The following is a 20,203-nucleotide window of genomic DNA, read 5'->3' on the forward strand; positions in this document are numbered from 1 at the left end:
ATGATAACATATATTGTCTCTATTGAAATTTTCGAATTGATTAGTGTATTATTGTATTTGTCATTTAATATAACAAGTATTGTTTTTTAAAAATAGTAATATTTATTACTCGTGAATTTTATGCTCCTCATTAATCAAATGGGTATTGTAATTAGACTTTAATACATCTCATTATAATTTATTTTTATTTTAAACGGGTCGGATCGGGTAGACGGTAAACCCGAAAAAACCGTAAATCCGCATCACAGATCCAAAACCGCAAGTTACCGAAACATGGTTTCTCTGTTGCTTCCGTATATATATCACACGCTCCGGCGGATCCTCGAACCTGCGCTTCTCCATCCCGCTTGTCGCTCGCTTCTTGCTTCTTCTCGTCATGGTGAGCTCTCCCCTTCCTCCGTCGTTCCACTCCTCCTTTTTGCTTTCTTTTCTTTGTCGATCTTTTGATACGCTTCACGTTGGTGTTCGTCGCTTCAGGATTACTACAAGAGCGTGGTTCCTTCCCAGCTGATCAACGAGCGCGGTGCCAATCTCGTCGTCATCAATCCAGGTCTCAAACCCTAGTCCTTGTCTTTTATTTCTCAAGAAGCGGCCGATCCTGCAGTTCGAAACCTTTTCCCCTTTGTTAATATCTCGAGAACGATGAGTATGCAGTATTGTTTGGAAGGGATTGTTGTATGCCTTGATTTTGTGGGTTTTTGGTAGAGCTAGGTTTCCGCAATGGTTGTGGCCTTGAATTACACGTGCCGTTAACCTTCTTTTAGGTTTTTTGGTACTAGTTGGATTCGGGAAGGCATTCGTCCCTTCAGGATGACCTTAAAACCGTGGTGGTTTTCCAATTAATCAACGACGTAAGTCATCAATCCTGGTCCCGAACCCTAATTCTGGTCTTTTATGTTTCAGGAAGTGATTTTCCTGCAGTTTGAAACCTTTTCCCCTTTGCTAATCTCTTATGAACAATGAGAATGTGGTATTGGTGGAACGGTTTGTTGTACGCCTTGATTTGGTGGATTCCTGAAAGAGCTAGGTTTTGTTGGACTTGACATAGTGGTTAGTGGCCTTGGATTATTTGTGCCGTTCATTTTTCTTCGGGTTTTAGGGTACTAGTCGGATTTGGGAGGGCATTAGTTCCTTCAGGATTACCTCAAGGTCATGGTTCTTTCCCGGCTAATCAGTGAGCATGGCTTTAAGATCTACGTCATCAATTTACATACCGAACGCTAATTCTGATATTTAATCTTACAACGTGCAGCTGGTCTCAAAGTTTGAAACCTTTCCCCTTTGCTGATACCTAAAGAATGTCAAGTATGCAATATTGTCGGAAGGGATTGTTGTGTGCCTTGATTTGGCATACTCTCGGTAGAACTAGGTTTCATTGGTTATGATGTAGTGGTCAACCTTCTCTAGGTGTTTCGGAACTAGTCCACATTCGGGAAGGCATTTATCCCTTCAGGAATCATCTCATAGCCATGATTCTTTCCCAGCTAATCAACGAGCATGGCTTCAAACTTGATGTCATCAATTTAGGTCATGAACCCTAATTTCCATCTTTTACTTTTCAAGAAGCTGCTGGTCCTGGAGTTTGAAACCTTTTCCCCTTTGCGAATATCTAAAGAAAAATAAGTATGCAATATTGTTGGAAGGGATTGTTGTATGCCCTGATTTGGTGGATTCTTGGTAGAGCCAGGTTTCATTGGTTTTGATTTAGTGGTTGGCATTGTTGAATTATTTGTGTCGTTCAACCTTCTTTAGATTCTTGGATGTCTGATGTTTCTCCCCATCTGATTTGGGTGTGTTTATCTCTTAAATGTTTATGCAAGGATCTGCAAATGTTAGAATAGGCTTTGCTAATCAGCAAGTACCATTCAACATTCCTCACTGTATAGCACGGCATGTGAAGGGTTCCGACAACAGACTGACGGGAAGTGTGCAGGATCAGGTAATGAGGTTTTGATCGATGTTGCTGTACTTAGTTAACTCTTCTCCTTCCTGTTCTTATGGTTTTTGTTTTGGTTCCAGGTGCTTAACTTGCAAGCAATTCCATCCCAACAATTGGAGCGTGAGAAGGCATATGACACTGTAATGAATGAGCTTCCAATCCATCTTCCTTTGGAATTAATCTATTGTAATAATGACCATCAAACTTAGGTAATAAGGATTGCTTGTTGTTTGCAGATTGCATCATTTTTGAAGATCCCATTTCTAGATGAAGAGGTGGAAAGCAACTCATTTCCTCGTAAGGTATGTTTGTTCTTAACTATGTGGTTTGTGTCATTTGGTGGTACTATTAACTTGCAATTTTGAAATTGACATGATGATAAGTGGATTCTGAGTACTTAACATGCATTAGCATGCTTGTAGCATCGAGTGAAATTCAGTGAGTCCATGCAACTTGTAAGTCTTATGATACAGAATGACCATCATGGAGTAATCAAAGTTGTTATAGTTAATCAAATCATCATCAAACAAAGAAATAAACAGAAGCTAAATTATGTGACCGGTCTGAGGAGGTGGCAAAAGTAGTCTGTTTGCAAGAAATTAAAAGATATAAAGATAAAAAAGCCTGAGTTTTGATCTTAAACATCTAAAGAAAGTACTTCTTGTAAATTAACTGAGAGTATTAGGTCACTATGCTGCTATTTGCTTGATGGAGTTAAACGTGATATTGACATATTTATTGTCAGATCTTTCTTTGGAACTAAGATGGCAATGTGGAGAATTTTCACTCTGCTTATGCCAGTTTAGTTAGAATACGAAGTTAGTAAGTGGGGAATGCAAATAATTTGGTTGTAGATTGAGCTTGTCTCGTCCTTTGTGCATTTCTATTTTTCTTATTACATTCTTTTGGTACTTGTTTCACTGTGGGAAGTATGATACCTCCTACTTTACAGATACAATTTTTTTGTCGTATCTTCTCAGTTGTGGCTACTTAAACTTTGCATGTGAAGTTCCAAATTCCAAGATATTATTATGGAAAATTTTACACACAAAATTTGCTTTAAGCTTATGAGGAGATGAACAAAATCAAAGTGGAGATCTTCATATTTCTCTCTTTTCTGCTACATTAGGTCATAGTTGGATGAGTCTGGAAACTAATTTTGCAGACCTTTCAGAAGACTATATTAATATGATCCTATCATGCAGTATCTTCCTTCTCATGACTTGTTCTTACCTGTACTGCCTGTGAAATGTGTTGAACAGTTTCATGGTTATCCCTTGTATTATTTTTTAAAGTTGTTTTCTTTTGATATGCATGTGCATGCCATAAGATTGAAAGAAAGAAAAGGAGTTTAATTTGATTTTTAACAAGTGTATACTGGGAACTGAAGCTCCTAAATTCATCATGTGAGCTTATAAGATACATTATGTTGCTTTGCAGATGGGACCAGTTGACGGCTATGCTTCACACCAAAGCAGAAGTGAAACTTCATATACTTGGACAAATGTGATGGAGAAAAAGACAAACCGATCTTTGGCAGTTGATACTACTCAAATCACACTTTCTGGTCATATTTGATTATACTGTTTTCATTCAGTTTATTTTGGTATTCCCCTAGAGAGCTAACTTTACTAGATTGATGTTTCTCATTTTATGTTCCCTCCTATTTGTTGCTCCATAGCTTCTATAGACTTCACCCAAACTAATGGGAAGTTGGTATGAAAAAATTAGTATTTTTTGTTATTCCATTTTTTTATTTGCTTTGATTAAGTGCATAGTCTCCTAGTTTGACTAAGACTAAGTACATAGTCTCTTTGAGGATATTTGCCTAATGTAAGTCACTATTAAAATATATATTTTTATTGTGACAAATTTTTTACCATTTGCTTTGACTAACTAAGTTGCTGCCTCGGTGTGCTAGTTTGAACCTTTGTATTGCTCATTGCATCACACAGAGGATTTAGCGCCTAAATAGTTTCTAGATTTCTTTTACAATTATTGTGTCATTTGCTGATAAAGTTTAGGCCAAACTTCATATGTGTGTGTGTGTGTATACTTGAACAGAGCCATCACCAAAAGAAGATACAGGAAGATTATATATATATATATATATATATATATATATATATATATATATATATATATATATATATATATATGTCCCAAATAAGATTTTTTAAAATTATATATGATGAATAATTAAATATGTATCACAAAAATAAAAATAGTGCACTAAGTGAACCGACCTCAATATGGTAACAGTGTAACAGGGAATTCTAACTCTTTGACAGCAGGTTAATCAACCACAAACTCCTATGTTTGAACTCCTAATGTAGTAACAGACTAACAGTGCACCACCTCAATATAGTGCAATAAGTTAATCGACGAAAGTATTTTCTATAAAATGAGAGAGAGAACCGAGAAGATGGAGAAGTAAACAACAACTGTGGAGGAAGGTGGAAACCAACAACAGACAAAGCTAGAGAGGGTGGCAGATGAAGTTTTAGTGGTGGAGAAAGGCAGCGGACAAAGCAGACGGGGCTTCAGTGGTGGACGGAGCGTATGAAGCTGGCAGACAAGCAGTAGGGTGTCGCTTCTGGTTTCTTTCACTAGGTCTGGCGTCAGGGTGGGGGGCAGGGGATCACATTAGTTGGTCCAATTGAACCAACTTACTCGCCCAATCGAACCTAGACTCCAAGTTGACTTGATTTGGCTTGGGCGCTCACTTGAGCAGTGCTTCATTGAAACGCCTTCTCTGAGGTGTTGCAAGGTGCTTGGGTCTTGCTTCGTCTGAGTGCCTTTTGAAAACACTAGTACCAAGTATTATCTTTTTTTATTTTTCAAGTACCAACATGGTACGTCGTTATGGCTTAGAGCCAGTATGTGTTTGGTACCCAAAATTAAAAGCCTTGGTACTATCATCGTGATTTTTATTCTTTATCTGATGGCAAAATATGATTTTGGGGTCTTTTCTGGTTGATAAGGGAATACAAGCTTAATTGCCTGAAAAGAAGTAAGGTGGCCAATAGGGTGGAAAAGTTAGGGGTTTAAAACTTCGAAGAAGATGATACCACACTTTGTAGAAATTGGTGGTTGATAAGTATATATGATTAAGAGGGTAGCCAAGGTGGTTCCTTGGAATCTAAGGTGAGGTGTTGCATCAAAGGAGAGCCGGTGGTGGTGAGATGAACGTTCAAAAAGCAATTGTTACCAAGAGAAGGTCTTCTGCAATTCAAATTAATAAAAGAGTTTTTTTTGTTGTTGTTGTTGTTGTTGTGGTGTTCTGAACCAAGGTTCGCCGTACCGTACCGTACCGGCGTTTCGACTCATGCTCGGTACGGTACGGTACGGGTGTACCGACCGGTACACCGAGGTGTACTGAGCGGTACACCGAGGTGTACCGAGCGGTACACCGATACAGTGCGCTACAGTGTTACTGTAGCACTGCTACAGTGCGGACCGGTACAGGGCGGTCCGCGTACCGACAACTTGTCGGACCGGTACGTACCGCCCGTACCGGGCGGTACAGCTCGGTACGGCAAACCCTGTTCTGAACAGATGAATGTGTCAGGTTCACTGGTAGATGGTGTGTCCTTATTCGTGTCATTTTTTGTTGTAAGATTGCATTTGCTTTCTTTTTCCCTTCTTTATTTTAAATGAGCTTATCAATGGTTTTGATTTTTCCAGAAAGAGCAGAGGACAAGGATGCTGAATGTGAACCCTCAAATTCTAAAGCTGATGATGATGGAGAGTCCCCTCCCGAAGAGTTTATGTTCAAGGAGTTCATATGTGGGGAAGAAGCCCTGAAAATTTCTTCTGTGGAGCCATATTGTTTAAGTCATCCTATAAGACGTGGCCATTTTAATGTTTCACAGCATTATCCTTTACAGCAGGTAGTTATCATCATCCCATAAGACATGGCCATTTTAATGTTTCACAGCATCATCCTTTACAGCATGAAGTTACTGTTATCCTATAAGACTTGGCCATTTTTTTCTGCCATAATTGATGTGTTAAGATGGCTACCACACATTTTCAGCATCTTAAAAATTGGTACAAAAACTCTTTTTCATGTATTTTGATTGGGTAGTTGATAGAAATTAAACTAGGATACATGCTCCATATATATTATTTAGAACATTTTGACTAGCGGATCCAAATATTATCTTTGTCGATGAAGAAGAAAAGACTATGCAGATGCAACAAAGTGATAACCAGCTGCTAGTTTGGAACAGATAAACCTCGAAGTCAGTCAGTGCAAACTAAAGACCAGAGTCAAGTTACATTGATTAACATTAAGAATATTTGAGGCCTTCAATAAATTATTGAAACTGAAGGCTCTACCATCTAAACCACATCATTCAAGCCAGACCATTATGACCCAAAGAGTTTCCAACAGATTTTTTTTTTAAGCATTTGTTGGTGTTTATATATGTCAAAGATCTAGTGTGATTCAAAATATTATAAATTTAAATAATGATTCATTAAAAGGGCTTTATTTTGCTGCAGGTCTTGGAAGATTTACATGATATTTGGAATTGGATATTAACCGAAAAACTTCATCTTCCTTCAGGAGAGAGAAACTTATACTCTGCCATTCTTGTTTTGCCAGAAACATTTGACAACCGTGGTATGTATCTGATTTGTGTTATTTTTTGTTATGATCAATTGGTGTAGAGGACATGCTTATCAAATTGGAGCCTTTTGATGGGTATGGGTAACCACTATGTTGCTTCTCTCTCTCTCTCTTTGCATGCTTCCCAACACTAAAATTTATTTAGACATATGTACTGGGAACATGAACAACAAAGGCATAAATTTCTAACAATTTGGGGTTGACCTCACGTCCTTCATGACGCCAAGCCCAACGTGCCCACTTGTCACCACGAGGACAGGGGGCAACGATGGGATGACCCTCGTATGTAATGGGAATGGGTAACCATGAATTTCATGAGCCACATGTCGCTTTCCCATTTTATTATAATGTGTTACTATATATTATCTTGCATGTGTATGCTTTTAATTGTTCCAAGCCCTTGTTCTGGATAGAAAATGTCTTGCTTAATCTTTCACAAGCTCAGATTATATCATGTAATTGCCAAAAGCATGATAAGGAACTTCACAATATGTACAATTGTACATATAGTGGTTTCTGTGTTGTTCAGATGTCTTGTATGATATAAGATAGTCTCAATGCTTAACATGATGAAAAATAATCTCAATGTAGTTGGCATGACTCGTATCGACTTTGGTAGGCTAGTTTCTTTGGAAGTTGCTTCTTGTACAACTGTGTTTTGTTTAAAATTTTTAACCTTTAAATCAGCAAATAAAAGCAAGATAATATTGTGTGCATTTACTTTTGTAAACATTAAAAATTCTTGATTTGTCCCTCTTTTTCTGTTAGTGATGCCAATGTTTGTTTTAGCTATTTTGTACTGAGAGCTTCAATATTGGAAACTACCGAGAGCTTCAATATTTGTTTCAGATATTTTGTTCTTCATTTTGTTGGAAAATTTGGTATGCAGTGCAGAGATTTTATGCTGCCTGTGTTTGTAACAAATAATTTGAAAATTTTCATTAAGAAGTTTTTCGAATATTTTGCAGTGTAACTTTCTTTTAGATTTGTAAAAGGTTCTAGAGTTATAAACAAAGCTTTTGCTTTTAATCCTTATCCTTGTTTAAGTTAATGGTGAAAACTGTTTGCTGTAAAAACATGATGTATGACTCTTCTTCTGCAGAAATCAAAGAAATGCTGTCTGTTGTTCTGCGTGACCTAAAGTTTAGCTTGGCAGTGGTACATCAGGTGCAAAGAAATTATGTTTACTGCTTAGTAGGGTAAACATAGAGCACTCTTTTTGTATTTGGGCTACATACTGTAGCATATTTTTCTTCTGTTAGTGTTGTGGTGATTTGCTGAACCAAATATATGGTTATGCTTACAAAAAACCTAATCAATCATTGAGTTACTTTGCATATTGCCATCTAAGGTACTTTTAAAATTTACTTTCTAACTAAAAAATGTTATTTTATTGTGTTATGATATGTTATATAAATCTAGTTATCCTGTATTAGAAATTTTATTATTATTATTAGCTTTTGTATTTAAGTGGAAAGCATGTTTTTTTTCTTTCATTTGTCACATTGCATACCTTCTTTAACATTAATTAGTTCTTTTGTAGTGAACTGAAACATATTTCTTTCAAGTGAGTAATTGTTTCTAAGAGGAGGATGTAGCACAAAGTTTCTAATCTATATTACTATCATTTTATCAAAATTGGAAGTTATAGCCAGGGTTTGTTATACCAATGCGTATTGCTCGGTACGGGCGGTATGTACTAGTCTGATAGGATACCGGTATGCAGATTGTCCTCTATCAGGCAGTACCGAACACTTGACCCAGTATCGGGTGATACGAGGTCTATACCTGGTGGTAGTGGTTGTAATTCGATCGTTATCGACCTGTACCGATCGATAACAGTTGGATTTCGACCATTACTGATCAATGGCTGAGATTGCTCTATTTTAAACGGTCAATTTGATCATTTGAGGCTTAGAAAAGGATTTTTAAACTTTTTCCTCCCTCTTTCAACTCATTTCACTCTTAATCTCTTAAATTCTTTCTCTTTTTACTTACATTTCTCTCTTATTCGTACATTTTGACTCTTCTAAAGTCAACAAAGCTATTTGAGCAGATATGATAGAGCCTACATGATGTAGACACAGAGCGAAGCTTATTGTATTCACAGTCATCATATTATGGAGAATCTTATGGCTAATAGCAGTACGGTGATAGTTGGTCATACTTCTCTAAACAACAATGATAATCGATCTTACGAGACGGAGCAGCAGATGAATATCGAAAGTAGAAGTTCTAACATTCTCTATGCTCCGCATCAATACATGCTACATTCGTCCTTGCCTCAGGAGCCGCCTCGGACGTATGGTTCACGATGATCAGACTACGATCATCACCACATTGATGCATCAATGATATACGATATGTATCAGTACTTTATGTCATGTGATCAATTTCATGATAAGTCCAACAAACATAACATATTGATAATACATATATATAGGATCGAGGTTCTCGATCCACCATATGTGGAGTCCCATCATTTTTTTTTATGGTAGAACTAGGTATATCAATTATTTGATTATTTAATTCATTTGAATCTTAAAGTTTAAGTTGTATAAAAATTAATCTAACAATTCAAATAATTTCTTTGTAGATAATTTAATATTAACGGAATGATGATCTGGAACGTACCACAAAGCTACTCTTCAAAGCTTGAAAAAGATGCAATGGTATTATTTCCTAATTTACATTATTTTTGCTAAAATTATACTTATTTTTAACTTAAAAATCCTAATCTAACTTCTTTTTTTTTTTTTAGGTTTTTTTTTTTTATGATTTTGGGCATATCATCGGTAAACCCTGGCGTATCATCGGTATGCCTCGGTACGTATCGTACTGAGCAGGGCTCGGTACATTGGTACAGATCGAAATTGTAACCTTTTGTATTGATACATTGTATGCTATTGGTGCATCAATATGATGATGATCGTAGTCTGATTGTCGTGAATCACATGTCTGAGGCGGCTCTTGAGGTAAGGATGAGTGTGGCATGTATTGGTAGCAAGTATAGAGAATATCCTAACTTTTACTTTTGCTATTGATCTGCTGCTCCGTCTCGTAGGTTCGATTATCGTACTGTTGCTCGGAAAAGTATGACAAACTACACTATACTACTGTTGGTTGTAAGATTTTCCATAATACGATTGTGAGTACGATGAGCTTTGCTCTATGTCTATGTCGTGTAGGCTTTGTCGCATTTGCTCAAATCGTAGCTTTGTTGAGTTTAAGAGAGTCAAAATGTGAGAATAAGAGAGATATGAGTGAAAAAAAGTTTGAGAGAGTGAATTGAGTTGAAAGAGTAGGGAGGAAAGAGTTTAAAAACCCTTTTCTAAGCCTCAAGTGGTCAAATTGACCATTTGAAATAGGGCAATCTCAGCCTTCGATCGGTAACGATCGGATTTCGACTGCTACCCCCTAGTACAGACCTCGTATCGCTCGATACGAGGTCAAGTGATCAGTATCACCCGGTAACGGGCGGTTCGTGTCGGATCGGTACATACCGCCCATACTGAGTTGTACGCATCGGTACAGTAAACCCTGATCAGTACACTATGTTATGGGATCAATTTCATGATTGGGTCCGACAAACATATCATATTGATATACAAATATATAAGATTGAGGATCTCGATCCATCGCCTGTGGAGTCTCGTCGTTCTTTTTTATGGTAGAATCAGGTATATTCATCGATTGATTACTTAATTCATTTAAATCTTCAAGTTTAAGTTGTATAAAAAATAATCTAACAATTGAAATAATTTCTTTATAGATAATTCAATATTAATGGAAAGGCGATTCGGAATATACCACAAAACTACTCCTCAAAGTCCGAAAAAGATGTGATACTATTCTTTCCTAATTTACATTATTTTGCTAAAATTATACTAAATTCATTTGTGCCGAAGCCATGTCACCCTTCTTATGTACCAAAAGATTTTGAAACCTGCTTACGTCTACGTCTGTACATGCAGGGAACAAAGACCCAATTGCATTATGTTTTGCTTTTAAGTATTTTGCAAATGCAGCATATAGTGTTTTAATCGCTCATTGCTGAATCTCAGAATAATGTCTTATTAGTTCTTTGGACAAGGTCCAGATGTACACTAACTTTCTAATAGTTCAACAATGACATTTTAGATTGCCTTTGATTTGTATAATTGTGTATATTTTAAAACTTGCATAATTTTTATTGTCATGACCCGACTATGACCCAACCTGATGTATTACCCATTAGGCTCTTATAAGTCAATCTTAGCCTTTGTACATTTTTTTTATGAAGGACTAAACTGTGATGCTATAGTCCTCCCCACTTAAGAGTTTGACATCTCGTCAAGGTCTAATATAGCTTGGAATCAAACTCTAGTATGATGAACGTGAGATTTATCCTAGTGATGGCTTCACGTTGTGATGTATTCTCCGGCCTTGTCTATGGGTAGTCCTTCCTTAATTGAGCTTTTTACCATGCATAGTATTAGGTTGGATCCGATACCAATTGTTATGATCTGACTTGATGGAATAATTGGTTTATAAACTTTGTTGAGCTCGAACCACTGATCCAAAATTCTTAAACCTAGTACTGTAGTACACCACTGGCCCAAAATGCTTAAGTCCAATACTATAGTATATTTGATTTTTATAGCTAATTTTAGCTTTGCTCACTTTCGACGTGAGATTCAATCAGGGTATTACATTTATACTTATTTTCCCCATTTTTCATTTAAAAATTCAAATCTCTAATTTTTATTTCTTCTTTGGCCATGTGTTCTAGTTGTATGACTTTTTGTTGGTACAAGAGAATCTTGATGGCTTTCTTTGTCATTTCGTGAGAGATTCAGTTTAAGTTTCTTTTGTTTTATGTTTTCATGGTTGCTACTAGATTGTGTTATATATTGTATGTTCAGTCTAATCCTTTTTCAATTCAGGAAGGTCTAGCTGCAACCTTTGGGAATGGATTATCTACGGCTTGTGTTGTTAACATTGGTGCTCAAGTAACATCAGTAATTTGCATCGAGGCAAGGAAATGCTTTACTCACTTCTTATTTAATTGATTAGGACAGGAATGCAGAATATTTTTCCATATTGTAATGGCATTAAGCACTTAGTTGCTGTAAGTGATATGCATGGGTTTGGGTCAAGCATATACTTTGACTCTTTGAGCTCTAATATTTTTTTATTAATTTATATATCATAATTTTGCATAAATTTTCAGGATGGTGTAGCTTTGCCTTCTACAGTTCTCACGTTGCCTTATGGTGGAGAGGTTTGACATGAATTTTTTACTTTTGGGTTTATTCTCATTCCCAAAAAATCGTGAATAAATTTTTTGGTCAAGAATTTTGATTATTCATTATTATTTTTTGTGATATATGCCTAACAACTCATCAATTAGTTTTTTGGTTATTTATTACTTACCTTGACAAAACAAAAACTAAATGTTCACTAATCTATTTCATGTAGGATATCTCGAGATGCCTCTTGTGGTTACAGCGTTACCATCAGACTTGGCCACCTATTCAAACTAATCCACTGGTGAAGCCTATTGACATGTTTATGCTTAACAAAATAAAGGAATCTTACTGTCAGATTAGAGTGAGTTTGTTGCCAGCATTTAATATTATGACCTGTTTTTTTTTATTTTCAACATGTTATTAGTAAAGTTTTTTTTTATTACTTCACAAATGATATCGGTGGCACTGAACTGACCCTAAGCATAAATTGTCAGTTTTGAGTTAACCAGCTTAGGCATCTAGTTTATGTTCACTGGTTGTAGCAAGGGAAGAAGAAGCGTTGAGGGAGAAGAGGGAGAAGGCGATCGAAGAAGAGGGAGAATCGGGAGAACCTTGATGCTTCCCGATTCAGCGCCGCCCTCCCTCGACGATCTCGATCCAGGAGGTAATGGAGAGGCGGCTCATCTTATTCTTCACCGTGTTCTTCGCTGAAGGCCGGAGACACTTGCGGCCTTTGCCACGTTCTTCGCTGAAGGCCATAGACATCTGTGGCCTTCGACGTCTTCGCCGAACGCCATAGATGCGGTCTTCTCCTCGTCTGATGCGTTGAGGAGAAGAAAAGGAGGCGACATCACTAAGACAACGTACGCCTCCTTTTTTTTTTATTTTTTTATATTTTTATATATTGATTTTTATATTTTTATAATATATATACGTACCAAGTGGTACACCCTAGCATACCGTTCAGTACACTTGTACTGTACCATATCGAGCAAAACTTGAAATGTCGATACGGCACGAAATTACGAACCTGCCCTCTAACTATGTAACATTTGCCATTTAGGAGAGAGGCTACTTATGATCCAATTATGATAGCAGAAATAATAACTCTTTGGCTGTTGATCATCAAGTTTGGTGCGATAAAATAACTGTGATCATGGGTTTGGTTTAGTATTAGACTTTGGTTAGGTTCTTATCAAACTATTATTTCACAGGCACACTAAGATTATAACAAGAAAAGGAAAAAAAGATAACCAAGAAAGAGAAGGGGGTGGGTTTTACCTGCTAGCTTCGGTGTCTCTTTTAGTCAAACAAAACTATGCAAGTCTTCAAGAAAATAAAATAGGAATGGGGAATGAGGTTAAAAATTGAGACACAAGTTATCTTGGCAGTGCATCAGCAAGCCCAAGCTTGCAGCAGCATTCTGCATGATATAAATGTAATTACAAAATAATGGTTTATGAAGAAGGTTTATCAATGGTTATCTTTTAACATTGTACTCGGCTGATTGGAATTAGTTATTGGGCCTAGAATTCATTCAGATATGTATGAGATCTTATAATAGCCAGTTTTGGATGTGCATTGTAGATTGGTTTGTGTAGTTATGGATCACTGAATAATTTATTTGATATGCTTACTCCATTAGCAAATTCGATGGTGTAGGAGTTACTGGACGTGGAGCTTTATGGGTTAGCAAGTCATATTATGTTACCATGTGGCGCTAAAATACTTGTTTTTCTTTTTCTGCATAGCTGTCCGTTGTTCATTTTTTTTCATATTCAACTTTAAGCTGATATATTTACTGGTTGATTTCTATCTTACGTACCATATTCCATGTGTGCATCATGATATATCACCGTTGATGATTTAATGTAGTTACATCATCTTCCTAGTGCGTGTGTTAGAGATGGTCAATTAAAAATATAGATGGTTATATAGTATTATCTTACCAAATTTCTACTTCAAATCTTAAGTTTCATAACTAAGAAACTTTTCTTTTTGACAGGAAGGAGAATATGATGCTGTGGCCATAGTTCATTCATTTGATGAAGTTAGACCTGTTGGCTCACATAAGACAAGGCTATCTGCCCTTAATGTAGGTTTCTTTTTTTTTTGGTTGAATTAAAATTTTGTTAAAATCAGCAGTGTTGTGAAATTTACTTTTGTAGCTTTTTTTTTTCTGGGATAGTGGATTTTGGTGAGCAAGCATTTAGTTGGTTAGTAATTGTGGGCTTCTAGGACTGTTTATATTTTATTTAATCTAGTTAAATATAGCACCAAATCATAATTGTTTTCTTTTTTATATTTGGGACTCCATACTTATATGATTACATGTATTAGTAAATGTTGATTGTATATATATAATCCCTTGGTTATGCATAGATGAATAGATGAGTATTTATAATCATTTCTCTGTATACATACGGTTAAATCTATTCATGCATAATATGAATACATGTTTACAGGACGTGTGTGCTTCATGTTATATTAATGCTTTATTGAAGAAAAACCTTTTTTCTAGTTCTAGCAAGACTTATTATGGAACATTAGCTTTTTGTTAGTTTCTTCTTTTTTTACATGGAGTTTCTTGTTTGTTTATTCTTTATGTACAAGGAGCATGTTGGTGACAATTTAGCAGGATTCTGGTTAATTAATGATAGAGATTGAATGATGACATATAATTTTCTACCTTGTGACATCTCAGTGCTTGCATATGCTCTCTTTAATAGCTTTATAAATACTCAATTGAATGATGCAACAAACCAACTATTTCTGCAATTATGGTAATAGCTAGATTACATGATATACATTTTCATTTTGTGAATATAAACTTTGGTATACAGAAAGATTTTGATGGTAATCAGTACTGGATCTGTGCCAATCTCTGATCAGACTGGCGCAAGTCTAGAACATAGCAAAGCATACCTCAGACCGCATGGACCAAAGAGACAGGGAAAAAAGAGGGGAGGAGGAAGAAGAGTTGGAGGATAAGGTGTTGGAGCACCGGAGACAGAAGAAGTGGCTGTGAGGCAATGGATAGCGATGAAAACAAACTGTTTAACCTTTAAAACTGGGCTGTAAGCCTGGGCTTTGCGCCAAATTGGGCAATAAGCCTTGGTCCTAATTGGACCGAGTGACTGTGTAGTTTGCATACCAGTTTTAGGTTGGACCGGATGCACCAGGAAATAATGCTATATAGTAGAAAGGATGAACATATTATCATCTATATTGTGATCATTTATGCTAAGCAATAGGGTTGGTTCATGTAATGAGTTCTTGTTTTTGTTGATATACAATTTCCAGTAAAATAACCTATTTTCAGTTTCAATAATCCTATCTTGTTCTTGAAAATTCTGGTTTAACTAATTACGTGTACTATTTTTGTTCTGTGAAATTGTTCTAGGTTCCTCCTATGGGTCTTTTCTATCCTGCACTTCTTGTTCCTGAAGAATATCCACAGCCTCCCCGCCCATGGTGAGATTTTATTCGGTAATTTTATTGCTCTCCGTATCTTGTATAGTTGCCTGTTATATGCTCATTTAAATTCAATTTATTCTAGGTTTCATGACTATGAGGACATGCTGGAAGATACATGGCATATGGAATTCTCAAGGAGACCTGACATGTCAGATGGTCTTTATCTGGGTGTTAACAGTGGATTAAACATGTGGGATAATTACTCCATGCTTCCATCTAGACCTAAAAAGGATGATAAACTTGGCCTTGCTGAAGCAATTACTAGTAGTATACTTTCAACAGGTTTAATTTTTCCAGTTATCTTTGCAAGTTATTAAGTATTTCATTGGAATAACTTAACAGTTGGTTCTGACTCTTTTTTGCAGGACGACTGGACCTTAAGAGGAAGCTGTTTTGCAGCATACAGCTGGTAAGTCTCTCGAAGTCTTGGCATTGAGTTTATTTGTGTTTTGACATGTTCAGTGTGTTACATTTATTTTGTTTTTTTTTTTGACAGATAGGTGGAGTATCTTTGACAGCTGGTCTTGTGGGAGCAGTTGAAGAGAGGTTTGTCCTCCATTCATGATTATTAATGTGGACATAATCTTGTCATTTTGAGGACCGTACTTACATATGAATTCTTCTGCAACTTCGGATTAAGGTCACTCCCGATTTGAGTTGCACCATGGCATGCTTAAGATATTTGTTATTGGTTCTTTTCTATAGCACCAGTTTTCATACAATTGCTGTCTACCTATATTTTCTTTTTGAATTTGTTGGAAAATTTAAATATTGGAATATTGCATCGATGAAGTTGCTCAAACTGGCAATTGTAGGTCAAGGAATTTGAAATGGTTATCAAAAGGCATTGAGGCTTGAGAACTATAAGTGCTTTCTTGTCGTAGATAAATCAATTTTGCTTTGGCTATTTGTTTTTTTTTTTTTTTTTCTATGCTATCATTCTTTTTCATCTCGTGTGTTTTTTTTGTATTATTTGGCTAAAGTTAGTTACTTAATTTGAAACAAGTTGAGCAGAAAATGGCAAATTTTAATATTTTTGATCAGTTATTTACCTTATAAATTTCAGTAATTGTAAATTGTTTATCATTTCAGGGTTTTGCATGCTATTCCTTCAAATGAAGCAATTGACACTGTGGAGGTTAGTCCATGAAAGTACATTGTTGCCAAGAAAAAGAGATCTATAACCACAATGCCCTGTAATTTAAATAGTTATCATCTCCATATGTCCTCTTCTATTGTTTTGTTAATGTGTCAAAAAAACAAAGCTTTCTATTGAGTTTGTTTTGAAATTGAGTTCAATATAATTAGTTTCCAAGTTATAAACTAGCACCTGAATTTTGGTACTGTAATTTGCTTTAGACTAAAGCTGCAACTGGAGTTACACATGATGGCGACTCTGACTTGCACTATATGGAGATTTTAAGACTTCATTATTACTTTGATACCATTTTAGTGTCTATAGTCTACTGTATAATGTATTGATTGTCAGTGTGGCTTGGTTTTAGTAAGTTGCACTCAAACCACTGCAAGTATAGAGAGAGAGAGAGATAGAGAGAGAGATCTATACACCAGCAAGGAGGCAAATGCATGGGCAGTATGTGTGTGTGTGTTTATTAGAGGAAGAGGAAGGGGAAGAGGAGCTGAAGCAAAGGGAAGGGCCAGCTGTTCGGGATTCTAAAACACAAAAAACAAGAAAAGGGGTACCTATACTACTGGGCCTTAGGCTTACCACCCAATGCAACTTTGTAACTACCTGGTAGCAAATCGTACCAGATGATTTTGCTCTGTCCATGTGTCAGACCAATAAAATCAGGTTTTAGAACCTAGTTAATACAGGAACATTTTGTTTTGAATGTTTAAATTCATGGATTGTGAATTGAATCATTGAACACTAACTTTGTGTTGTGCACTGGAGGAAGTGTAGGAAAAAATAACTTTGGACCAATCACCTCATTTGAATTATATATTTGTTTTGCAATCCGTAAACTTGTAGTTTTCAGATATTTAATAAATGCTAATTAGCCATCCGCTGTCTTCATTTATGTCTCCCTTGTTCAACATATAATAGACCCTTTAAAGTTCTTAAATCTTGTATCATTGCAAACTTAAATTATTGCAGATGCTGTCCTTTTTTATTTCATTTAAATTTTTAAGCATTAATCTAACCTATTTCTTTATGATAATGACAATTCTTACTACATTTATGAAATTTCTGAGATCAAAGCATTACATGTTGATGTGATCTCTCTTCTATTGTAATCTTATACATGAGGTATTTTCCATGTCCATGGAAAATAAAGTTGCATAATATTTAATATCCTTCTATATCTAATCCATTGGGAGGACAAATTATCAAACAATTTTGCAATTGTGAGTTGATACCATTGATCAATAGTTAATTTTAAACTACATAAAATTAAATGAATAATGTTCTTGAGGCCTTTTGTCTATACACATGCACATTTTGTTTGTCACTATGATTCCTTAGTCCTGTCTTTCTGTTTAGATCTTTTTGTTCAAGGGAATGATTGGTTTTAGCATAATTTGGACAGGTGCTGCAATCAAGAACCAACCCATTGTTTGTGTCATGGAAAGGGGGTGCGGTAAGTTGCAACCATCTCTTTGTTAAAGATATCCAGAAATTCTTATGCTCCCTCGTGTCATGTTATGTTATGTATCCTGTTTTTGGAATCTTTTCTTGTTTATGTTTCAATGTTTGGCAAAAAATTATGTCTTGGCATGCCTATTTTAACTTATGAGAAATAGATTTTTTTAACACTCGTTATTTGGAGGTTCAACAGCTGATATAAAATTCTGTGCTCAACTGAATATGTGCATGCAATAATGACATTTCTACTACAAACAGCATATGAACGATTCTTCAACATATGGTATCTGGAGGTTCAACAGTTGACATAAAGGTCTATGCTCTACTGAATATGTGGATGCAATAACTGCATTTCTACTTCAGATAGTGAAGTGTGAGGATCTTTGACCAAAATTTTATAATAGACTAGGTACACATCAATGTGGATCCTTCCTAGATAGAGATCTGAGTTTGATCCTCTCAAATCTGATGATCTGGTTTCGATCCATGTAGATCTAAAGCAGATCCTTGTGTTTGCTACTACATAATAGAGGATGAAGGACAAGGTTGTGAATCTATTTGACTGTTTGTATATTCATGATGATTCAGATTATATGCTGGACTGGTAAGGCAGCAGATGCACCATGTCCGACAAAGTTTATTTTTGAAAATGTTTTAACAGGGACCAACTTGACGCGACAACTTGATATGAGGACAATGATGTTAAATTTGAATACCAGATGTTATGATGTGGTCAAGGTACTGGAAGTTGGTCTTCTGTGGCTCATACCATAGGAAGTTAGTCTCAATCATCGATTAGCTGCAGGAAGGCTGTACGCCACTTTTTGCAACTAATTGTTAAAAGTTTTACTTATGTTTTTTTGGGCATATAATTCATATTATATTTTAGGAGACATATGAGAATGCATAATTAAGTGAGAAATTCTGTGAATTATTAATTTCATTGAAGTTCTAAGATTAGTGTTAGGTTGCTTGGTGCAATGGACAAGTTTTTGAGAGATCAAAGAATGAGCTTTGTTAGCAGCTGTCTGGAAAGGAGAACTTGTTTTCATTTTTGTCAATTGATACTGTTTCTTATTGCATTAATCTCAAGTAGAATGTCCTTTTCAATGATGAGTTGCATATTTTAGAAAATTAAATGATGCTACATGGTTGTTATCTTTTCCTTAATTATTTTGTCAGACAGGTTCCTTGAGATTTCCTTGCCACCTGCATGTGTTAGGCATCTGCTAACGATTGCTTTGATCAGAAACTTTAAATAGTTGGAAATTTTGTTTATGGATATGCTACTTATAGTCAAATCTGGTTGTACATGGTAAAAGGATAAACAAAATGGAAGGGTCATATTATTTCTTAAATTTCCTAAATGTAATAAAGTATTCATGAGTACAGATTTTTTGCATGTCAGATTCTTGGTATCCTGGATTTTAGTCGTGATGCTTGGATACATAGAGAGGACTGGATAAGAAATGGGATTCACATAGGAAGTGGCAGAAAATACAAGGATTCATATTTTCTTCAGGCACAGGCAACGTGCTACATTAATTCTTAATAGGTATTGTCTTTTTGGTAATTTCTGATTTTTTTTGTGGGGGGGGGTCTGATTGATTGTATTGCTTTCCTTTTTGATATACCCACTGTTTCTGTTGCATCTGGAATTTGAGAATTGTTTTACCTTTTATTAACTTATTGTTTGTGATTAATCTGATGCTTTGCTTTTTTCCTTTTCTTTCTTCCTCTCTTTGGACTCAGAACACACTGAAGGGTAAGACCACCACCGTGAAGAGAGTGGTAATTACAGTCTGGTAGCTGAACTAGTACTAGAATGAAAAGCTTGCAGCATTCAAGTGTTTGCACTGGTGGTGCTTTGATCTGATTAGTTAAGCAAATTTCACAAGCAGCACGTTTAGATGTGGTTGTCCGAGCTGCATTGCAAAGTTTCAAGCGAGTAGGCATGTCTTTCAGCACTCTTGGAGGGAAAAAGCTGCACCATGTGTAGGAGTCCACTTGGGGTCCAAAAGGAAAAGTGCTGAATATGAGGTATGTATTGAGCCTAGACTTGCTAACACAGGAACTATAGTGGAGTGCATTCAGCCTATTCTCTTTTTTGTAAGATCAATTGTACAAGACAGGTATTATAGTTGGATGTGTATGCTCAAAACACTTTTCATTTATTTACTGCTTCGGTATGCAGTGCTAGCTTGGAAGTAATCCTGCTGTCCTATAAATATACTGTGATATCGTTGATGATTCAGTTTTATTTGGTTCTTTTGGGAATATGCCATGTTGGGATATACGTCCAAGTGATGAAC

The 20,203-nt window shown here is 35.9% G+C and overlaps 1 protein-coding gene across 2 annotated transcripts; it reads left to right on the forward strand.

The window, feature by feature from the left end:
* The first annotated feature begins 307 nt into the window (after positions 1–307).
* On the forward strand, positions 308–20,145 carry LOC103979972 (actin-related protein 9). 2 transcript variants are annotated; one of them, XM_009396249.3, is made up of 21 exons: positions 308–379; positions 478–550; positions 1,821–1,939; positions 2,020–2,079; positions 2,176–2,241; positions 3,380–3,506; positions 5,627–5,832; positions 6,449–6,569; positions 7,678–7,742; positions 11,501–11,590; positions 11,788–11,838; positions 12,036–12,167; positions 13,812–13,901; positions 15,210–15,280; positions 15,366–15,565; positions 15,649–15,692; positions 15,780–15,829; positions 16,376–16,421; positions 17,836–17,886; positions 19,300–19,446; positions 19,644–20,145. In XM_009396249.3, exons 1-20 carry the CDS (start codon positions 377–379, stop codon positions 19,441–19,443), a joined length of 1,809 nt encoding a protein of 602 aa, XP_009394524.2. In that variant the 5' UTR covers positions 308–376; the 3' UTR covers positions 19,444–19,446; positions 19,644–20,145. The 2 variants fall into 2 exon arrangements, with proteins under 2 accessions (XP_009394524.2, XP_009394526.2); XM_009396251.3 differs by lacking the exon at positions 19,300–19,446.
* Positions 20,146–20,203: the final 58 nt, after the last annotated feature.

This window comes from Musa acuminata, chromosome BXJ1-3, assembly GCF_036884655.1.
Source record: "Musa acuminata AAA Group cultivar baxijiao chromosome BXJ1-3, Cavendish_Baxijiao_AAA, whole genome shotgun sequence".
NCBI lineage: Eukaryota > Viridiplantae > Streptophyta > Magnoliopsida > Zingiberales > Musaceae > Musa > Musa acuminata.